Source organism: Acanthochromis polyacanthus, chromosome 21, assembly GCF_021347895.1.
Source record: "Acanthochromis polyacanthus isolate Apoly-LR-REF ecotype Palm Island chromosome 21, KAUST_Apoly_ChrSc, whole genome shotgun sequence".
NCBI lineage: Eukaryota > Metazoa > Chordata > Actinopteri > Pomacentridae > Acanthochromis > Acanthochromis polyacanthus.
This window is the reverse complement of record NC_067133.1, coordinates 17,224,740-17,234,515: the sequence shown is the minus strand read 5'-3', so window position 1 is coordinate 17,234,515 and position 9,776 is coordinate 17,224,740. Positions and strand designations below refer to the sequence as shown.

The window sequence follows — 9,776 nt, the reverse complement described above, 5'->3', positions numbered from 1 at the left end:
CTGCCGAAGGTTTCCTATCATGTTTGCTCAGGCGACCTCCTCCCCAAAAAGCAATTGAATATGAAAAACTCGAATATCTCTGCATGACATCAAAAAGACAAACCCAATTATTGTTTTAGCTTCACATGAGCAGATACATATCAATCAGCCTTCTAGGAATATCGGTATTTACATAAAACTTTCTGAGCTGCAGGAGCAGTGAAAAGAGAGTAACAATATAGAGTAATAATAGTGCCATCACTTATTATGACAGAGGTGTTGTTGTCTCAGTGCCGCATAGTGAATGGAACCTGTTGTTCACCTGTTGAGACAGATTTATAATTTATTTAATATGTGAGTAGGTGCATGTAAATGAGGTCGAGCTGTCGCCGGAGCACTGTTTTGTTTTAACTGACTGAGCTTTAGCACACTCGGTTGATCATCTGAAAAGGCAGAACTGAGATGAGAGAGGAACAGGTTTTTGAGCAGCTACAAGACTGCGAAGTTGTGGGCAAATGTAACTGTGTGGGAGTTGGACGTGGGAGGGTGTGCACATAGTAGGAAACTGGCAACACATGACAAACAGGTGTGTGTGAAGTGTGCCTCTATGAGCTGCTTTTTCTTACACAAGATGCCATTCAAATCGTTGCCAGAGCTCTGTGTGGTCTGTTATTTCACAGGTTAGAGCCTGTGCAGATGTTACTACCCTCTGCTGGAGCACAGAGTGAATGAAAACCAAAGCTTCTGCTGCATAATTAAACCAAGAAATAAAGCCATTGTGCCTTTGGAATCCTTTAAATTGTACTGACAACGCGCTCGTGTAATTAACAGACATCATTTTGGCTTCACACCCAGCTTTCAAATTGTTGAACACAACGCGGAACCAATGTTCTTCGATGCTCGAGTTCCCGCCCGGTGTGTTTTTGTTGACCCACCGGCAGAAGAGTAGTGTTTGGAGTTGTAGCTTCGTTAGCTTTTCACCTGAATTATCGGATTAACGGCGGAAATGTGTTAATAACAGGTAAATATAGCATTTTAGGTGTTTTATTCAGCTTTAGCTGGTAGCGCTTTCATATACTTTATTTAATATTTTTTAAAAAAACGAATCGTTACCAAGCCGTGTTCACAAGCATCATCGCTTGTTACGTTATTTTACATATTTTTCAGGTTTTCACACTACATTTATAGCAAGTATGCATATTTTCCCAGCCTGAACTGGTTGCAAACGATGATTTTTTTAAATTTCTAATCCTCATATTTATTATGTCTACTATGTTGTTTCATGTATTTCATGCATTAGAGCCACAGCTGAGAAGTTTAGGATGCTTTACCAGACAATGTTCAGCTATAAAATGAAGAAACTGAATGTGTTGGCATTTATAGGACTCAGAATCAAATTACAAATTCGTGTTCAACTTTTTTTTAGCCATGTTTTATTTAGTTGTACTCTTCATATCTAAGTTGCTTTTGAGTCGTAACATATAGTTTACCTTCTTATTAATGATCCATCCTTGCAAAAACAGATCTGACCTCAGGTTCTTCTGTGCATCGCTTCATGCTTTCTGGGAATTTGTGGAATGAAACTAACCCTGAAGTAGATTCCACTGTCGGAGTCTAATTTCTCAGGTTTTAAAGAAAAATATTATTGACTTCCTCCCACTGTGAGATACTCTTCCCACCTTTTTCACTCATTTCCATAATGGAATTGGACAGGACTGTAATTCCCCAAGCATCCTAAATAACCAGAGTCGATGCGTGTTTCTTTGTTGCTGTTACACAAATGCCTCAGCCCATGTGTGTCATGTAAGAATCTGTGTTGTGAGTACGGCTGGAGTGCACTCGGCGGGGGTCACAGCGTACCTTGAGCATGTGGTGTATTAGATGCAACCGTTCAGCTTTGTGTAGTTCAGTCCCCCTCAGAGTTTTCAAGGCTGTGTGTTGCTATACGCAAATGAATCAGGTGCTCAAAGTTGGCTGCCTTGTGTTTTGGCATCATAGCCAGCAACACTGAGCATCCAAACATGGACTGAGTCACACGGAGGCAGAGTTGGCGGTACCAAAAACCCTGCAACAAAGTGTCGTCATTGTGCATGTGTCACACTTGCAGTCCTGGCTCGCGATGGCCTCACCTGTGTTTTGCGGTTGCCAATGTGGAAATTAGGTGTATACATCTGTTTCACTGCAGCACAGAGGCTGTCGGCGATGGAATAAACGAGTGTCCTGTGTGTGTGTGTGTGTGTGTGTGTGTGTGTGTCCCGATGGCAGGCGGTTCCAGCAGATTGTTACATTGCTGGCGAATAACCAGATAAGCACAGAGCGAGTGATTAAATTACAACCTTTTGCTTCTGAAAATTTCAGCAGTCTTTATGTAAATTTAATTTAAAATTAGAAGTGCTTCATCAGGGCTTCAGTGTGAATAAGAGATCCCTGACTCACCTCTGTTGTTCGTCCCACAGAAATAATAAAGACCTTCTCATCAATGGCGTCGCTGTGGTCAAAAATCTCCGCTATTCTGCCTTTCAATGAAGAGCAGTTTCCACTGCAGTTCACCGACAGAGTGGAGTCAAGTGTGCTGGAAATGCTGAAACGGTGCAGGCGGCAGCTGTACAGTGACACAACAAGTGCCAGCCATATGCTCAATGCTCAGATCATCTTGGATATTTCATGGGAGAGGCTCAACACAGGAACATGGCGGCAGGTGGACAAAGAGTGGAGGCGTGTTTACTCCTATGGATGTCTGTTCAAAGTGGCTGCTCTGTGCCGCCGTCCTCCATCAGAAGATGAGATCCTGCAGGCTGTCAGGACATGTGACATGGGTCTACTCATGGGGGCGGCCATCATGGATAATATACTTCAGGTTATTGTTAGGATTCTGCAACAGCAAACGAGGAAATCTGCCAAAGAAGAAGATGAAAATGAACACTCTGAGGCCAAGGTCAGTGCTTTTTTTTATGCCATTTATTTTATTCTATGTGCATTAGTCAGTTTTTTATCTTATTCTGAGTACTTTTGAGGGAGTCTCTTTACATCCTGCAGCCTGCAAACTTATCTTTTACATCATATTCACTGTGATTCAAAGTTTAAAAGACGTAGTGACTGATTTCAGCAGTTGGGAAGTTTTCTGAAAGTGTTTCCTTTTCCGCCTTTCATCTTGCTGCACTTCCATAGATGTCACTGAAGATGAAGTGCAACAGATTTTCAAATGTCAGATCACTTTGTTTAGACACTGTCAAAATTGAGATAGAGGTTTTAGAGGCGGGATATGTTTGTTTTTCCTTTTGCCTTAAAAATATGAGCTTAAAAAAACAACTGAAGCACGTTGGAGGTTTGTGAGTATTTGCACACGTGCCTCCATGCATAATAATTCATCAAATTGTTATCCTCAGGATTAGTTTAATTGTTCAACAAATGTAGTGCTCTCAGTCGGTCCAAAATGTTGTTGAACGTCCGCCCTGGATGTTTAACAAAGAAAAAGTGGGTCTTTCTCTGGGGAATACAGGTTTACAATTATTAGGCAAATCAATTACCACAGTTGTTTTTCCCAGCTCACTTGTTTTTGCTCAGTTCTTGCACCACCAACAGCCCCAAACAAATGACACTTTATTTAAATGATTGGTAGCTGTTCTTTTTCCTTTTTGATGACTGACCAGCTGACTAATCGGCCGGCCATTTCAGCTACAAAGAATATGATCACACTGTGTTTCTGCTTTTCCCTGGAGGTTGAACTGACGGATCTTTCTTCGTTTGGTTTCATTTATAGAGAATAAAGATTGCAAGCCCACATGTTCCTGTGATCAAAGAAGAGTTGGCAGTTCCCAGGATAAAGTGTCCTTCGCTGGAAAGCTTCAACACCAACTATCTGCTCCCCCTCAAACCGGTGATTTTAGAAGGAATCATTGACCACTGGCCTGCTTTCAACAAACACCCCTGGAGGTTTGTTTTTCTTTCTGATGATATTCTTCCTCATTTGCTATGTGACTTGGTGTCAGTCATCACTGTTGCTTTGCATGTTTTTGTCCAGATGACATCACATCCAACCGATTTATTAGTATGTGAAGCTCATTAAAACACTCAAAATGCTGAAATAAATAAGAATAACACTTCTAATATTGAATTATCTGTGTACAAAATGTATTTCTCGGCATTAGCATCAGCACGTACATCAGTCAGCCGCAACATTTCACCTCCTGCCTAAAGCTCTTTTCAGACGTGGGATACATAACATTCCTGGCTTCGTCAATCCGTTAAAGCAACAACATTCTGTCATTCGGACATAACTCACTTCTCTGTTCCATTTTCTCATGGCTTCAATCAGACATAAGCCTCCACAGTGCCAGAGAGCAGCGGTACGTAAGCCGTATTTGTTCTTCAGGCACGATTAGACAATACGCCAAGCGATGTATAATGCATAATAACGCGCCAACAAACAAAGATTAAATCTAAGCTAATAGCAGCTTATCAAAGTGTAGAAATAACAGCCTAGTTTTTCTGTGATTTCCTAAACACTGTAAATTCTGCCAATGTGTGATGATCGTCAAAATGCTGCTTGACCAAGGATGGTGTGACTTCCTGTTAGATCCTGATTGATCCTGTCTCCATGTTGGGTGTTGATTTGTGATTACAGGTAGTTAATGAAGTTACTAGTGCTGTTGTTCTACATGCACTAATGCCTTTTTTCTGTTGTGGAATTGCTTGTGGATACTACTGCTGTCTGATGCTGCAGGTGTTTAATAAATTCAAAGGAGGGTCTCTCTGTCTGTGATGTTTTTGGACAAATATTGGCGCTGAAATGAGGAAAAAGTCTTCCCTTAATCACTTTCTCACAGCTTGAAGTACTGTTGCCTGTGCGTGCCATTTCATTATTGTGACTGGGTGCAGGTCAGACTTGTGGTGCGTTGATAATAATGAAGCATTATTAGATCCCACCTGGTAAGAGTGTCGTCGTGACTCCGATGGAAGAGTGACCAGGGTGCACGTTCAGACATGAAGCCCGCATGCTCAGTTGAATGGAAAACGGTGCGTGTCTGGAGGGAACTTAGTATTGTGTAGGTCCCCTTTGTGCAAAGAAAACAGCTCTGACCTGTCGGGGAACGTACACCGCACCTCAGTGGTTTCTGGCACCAGAATGTTGGCAGCGGATCCTTTGGGTCTTGTAGGTTGTGGGGTGGGGATGGATTGGGCTTGTTCTGCCACGTCCCTTAGATGTTTGATGAGATTGGGGTCTGGGGGGTTTGGAGGTCGCTTCAATGCCTGTCGTGTTTGTTTAGCAGTTTCTGAGTAGTTTTTGCAGCGTGGCGGGGTGCATTGTCCCTCTGAGGGAGGCCACTGATGTCGGGGAATGCGGTCGCCATGGAGGGTAACATCCACATAGACTCCAGGACCTAAGATTTCCTAACAGAACATTGCATTGTAATGATCGATGTTATTCACTTTTATAAGGTTGTGGCTGATATGGGCACTACTGTTTAAAAGTTTGGGGTCCTTATTTTTGAAAGAAAAGCATTTTTTTTTTTCAATGAAGATAACATTAAATCATCAGAAATACCATCTAGACATTGTTAATGTGGTAAATGACTATTCTAGCTGGAAACTTTTAATGGAATATCTCCATAGGGGTACAGAGGAACATTTCCAGCAACCATCACTCCTGTGTTCTGATGCTACATTGTGTTAGCTAATGGTGTTGAAAGGCTAATTGATGATTCAAAAACCCTTGTGGGTTATGTTAGCACATGAATAAAAGTGTGAGTTTTCATGGAAACATGAATTTGTCTGGGTGACCCCAAACTTTTGAACAGTAATATCGTATGTTGTTGTCTGTCTTACTTAAACACAGCAACACTATTTGCATTTAATCCAGCCTCGTAATCAAACAGATTTGCACTTGTGATTGTATCTAGTAGAGTGGACAGAAAACCTGCCATGCAACATGAAGTCTGCATCAGTTTGATACCAGCTGCTATGGTGTACTGTCCAGGTTTCAGCTTTAATTTGCTTGAAAGTGTAGGTAAACTCAGTTCAGGTTTGGTTTACTCCACACTAAATTCCTGACGCTTAAGTCTGACACCGGAGTCTGATATAACTTCTTCTCAATTTAAGAATATCCTTCACTGTCCTCCATCTCACCGCTGACTCCTGACAGCTGACTATTCACTCTGACATCTGACACACGGCTCCTGGCATCTGATTCGCATCCAGAAGTGCACTTGTAATGTATTTTTGAGCATTGCTGGAATCCAGAATGAAAAAAGAGAAACCGGGACATCACCCCAGGTTGACTTTTTAATTGCAGTACAGACGTTTCAGGCGAACCGGCGTTCTTTCATCATGTGTGTTAGAAAACGGTGATTTAAATGATCAATTGTCTCCCTCCTGCAAAGCATAGAATACCTGAGGTCTGTGGCTGGTTGCCGGACTGTTCCTGTTGAGGTGGGGTCCAGATATACAGATGAGGACTGGTCACAAACGCTACTCACGGTCAACGAATTCATTGACAGATACATTGTGAATAGAGTAAGTGCCTCCTCTTAAACTTGCATTTCTTAAACAGGAAGATAACGCACCATACGATTTCTAACACCGTATTTTGATTTGATTCCGCTCTGCTGAACACGTCGCCCAGGATGAAGGGAAAGCTTTGGGTTATCTGGCCCAGCACCAGCTTTTTGATCAGGTATGGTTCTGTACTTCACTTTCGTAATTACAAGATGATTAAAAAAAAATAATAATCATTTTCCCAGTTTACTAATTCATTATTCAGATGACATTTTCAGCACAGTGAAGAAGGAGATTCTTTTCTTCCATCTGTCATCCTCGCACCACACTTCTTTGAACAATATTGACTTTTTGGCCCTAATTTTACCGTCGAAGTCAATGCGTTGTCTGGATTGAACTTTACACAAAGGGCACCTAGTCAGGCTAAAGGGTGGTTATTTTGGGCTGTTTGATAGATAAGAATGAGGCCGAGCAAGGGGGGAGGGTCATCACTCATCCTGATTTTCTGCACGGCATCATCATCATCTTTCACAATCAGCTGTTTGTTTTGAAGTATTGAGGACTTAATAATGTCATGTTAGTAACTGAAAAAGAGAAATTAGAGATAATAATCCTTGAGATAACCAACATGGGTGGATTTAAATGATGTTTTGAGGAATGATGATGTAATTCTAACCACACATTGAAGCACATGCTGCATGTGAGGGTACATACTTGGAACAGAATCGTCTCCAAGTTTGTTGGTATTGAATCAGCACAGTTGAGGAATCCGAGGTGGTGCTGGCAGGGGAAAGGTCAGATTTGTGCGTCTCTATAGTGAAAGTTGTGAGGGAAGTTGCAAACAGCGCAGAATTCAGCTATACACTATGATTCCAAAGTTTGGTATCACTTAGAAATGACCTTATTATTGAAAGAAAGGCAGTTTTTTTTTCAATGAAGATAACAGAAAATGAATCAGAAATACTGTCTTGACATTGTTAATGTGGTAAATGATTATTCTAGCTGGAAACAGCTGATTTTTAATGGAATATCTCCATAGGGGCACAGAGGAACATTTCCAGCAACCATCACTCCTGTGTTCTAATGCTACATTGTGTTAGCTAATGGTGCTGAAAGGCTAACTGATGATTAGAAAACCCTTGTGCAGTTATGTTAGAACATGAATAAAAGTGTGAGTTGTCATGGAAACATGAATTTGTCTGGGTCACCCCAAACTTTTGAATGGTAGTGTACATATCTACGAGATTAAACGGCATTTAAACTCAACCTAGTAACTAAATAGACGGAAACAATAGCAAGAGTTTGCTACAATGCTAATGGCTCAGAGGTGATAGTTAATTAAAAACTAAAGAAGTCAGCCTCATGGTGAGGCTACAGTAAATGAGAGAAAGGGGATCGTTACAGGAAGTAGGCTCCATCTTTTGGGAATGATCTCTTTACCTTCAAATTTTTGTTAGTATATTTTTCAATCTGAGCAAAAGAAGACAAATAATTAGTAATCTGTAACAAATGTTACAGTGAGAAACATATTCGGTGAGTGAAATTAGTCATCAGTGCCTTATTGCTGTTATTATTGTTTGATGTTCCCTCAGATACCGGAGCTAAAGGAAGACATCTGCCTCCCCGATTATTGCTGCCTTGGTGAAGGAGACGAAGACGATATTACTGTGAATGCGTGGTTTGGGCCCGGAGGCACAGTGTCTCCTCTTCACCAGGACCCTCAACAGAACTTCCTGGCTCAGGTGACTTTAACACCACCGCTTTATGAATCTAGTTAATGTCAAAGATCTGTCGCATTCTGTTTACCTCATGGAATTTCTCTCCTCCCTCTCCTTCCTGTGTACACATCAGGTGGTGGGCAGCAAATATATTCGCCTATATTCCCCGGAGGACACAGACAAGCTGTACCCTCATCAATCACAGCTGCTTCACAATACCAGTCAGGTGGGATTGACAGTCCGCAGAGATAGCACATGTTGAACCTGTAAATATATGCAGTATTTCCAATTTGTGACTTCTCCCATCCAGGTGGAGGTGGAGAATCCAGATGCCGAGCGATTCCCCGAGTTTGCCAAAGCCCCGTATCTCGAATGTGTGTTGCAGCCTGGAGACGTGCTGTTCATCCCAGTCCGACACTGGCATTATGTCCGATCCTTAGAACTCAGCTTCTCTGTCAGCTTCTGGTGGTCATGATTGGAAATTCCTAATAAAAAATATATATATTTTCTGTAGGATAAAACTGGAGTTCAGCTTGATTTCTGTTGCTGTGGCAGGAAATCAGTCCCGAGTTTTCAGCTAATGTGAGGCTAATTCTCCCAAATGCTAGGACAACTGCTGATCACACAAACCTTTGATCCGTGAACAATGAACACACACTGCTGAATGATTAGTTTAATTGTGCTTCTGATGATTGAAACAACATCCATTGTGTGGAAAGCTACCAGCGGCAAAACAGAACAGAAAACACAAGTGAGCAGTTAAAGCTGTTTGTGTTCATTTCAATCTGCAAATAATTTACAGAGCATTGTTAGTCATCTAATTTAATATGATATGTTTCTCTTTTCAAATCGGAAGCTTTTTCTTCCTACAAATATCCTCAGATGTGTGATTTCCATAATACATGGAAATGAAGCAAGTCTTCAAATTTAATAACCGGTTGAGCTACAGGTACAGAAACATGGTAATAAACACAGTTCTCAGGTTTAACTGACAGTCTGAGCCAATCAGGCAGGTCACAAATAAAAATTAATGAGTGAATTAATCCCCTGGGTACAGACAAGACTTTGAAATTAAAACGGCCTCATTGGTTAAGACAGTGCGACTCGTCTAGCACTGAAAACCGCAACACTTCACTACTACAAAGACGGCTTCAGATTTCAGACCTCTGACAAGCCCCAGTCGTGCATCCCGTAGGTCCATTTTAATCAAGCCTGCTTATTACAAATACGATGTGAGGATGTGACAAAATTGAGCAGATCAGTCCTAATGTGTGCGTTTGATCTGTTTTTTTTTCAGTCAAATTCACAGTCTGATAAGTTTAGCGTTTTGGGAAATCAAGGCTGTGGAAGGCAGGTGGAGTTTTTCATTAAACAAAACTGCTCCAAAAAAAAGGACCGTAAATGTACATTTCTTCCCCTGATTTAGGGAATGATGAGTGAAAATTACAAAATAATGACAGTCTGGAACACAAGAAAGTGACTTCAATGACTGAATTTGATGCGAATGTAAGATATTCTACTCTACAAAGATCTGGTTTTAATATGTAGCCTATCTTACTCAATTTTGAAAAAATAATAAAGGAG

The 9,776-nt window shown here is 41.2% G+C and overlaps 1 protein-coding gene across 1 annotated transcript; it reads left to right on the top strand.

The window, feature by feature from the left end:
* The first annotated feature begins 862 nt into the window (after nt 1-862).
* kdm8 (lysine (K)-specific demethylase 8) lies at nt 863-8,713 on the top strand. The gene is made up of 8 exons (XM_022214432.2): nt 863-1,000; nt 2,436-2,914; nt 3,740-3,912; nt 6,360-6,492; nt 6,602-6,652; nt 8,067-8,216; nt 8,326-8,418; nt 8,503-8,713. Exons 2-8 carry the CDS (start codon nt 2,459-2,461, stop codon nt 8,665-8,667), a joined length of 1,221 nt encoding a protein of 406 aa, XP_022070124.1. The 5' UTR covers nt 863-1,000; nt 2,436-2,458; the 3' UTR covers nt 8,668-8,713.
* The last annotated feature ends 1,063 nt before the right edge of the window (nt 8,714-9,776 follow it).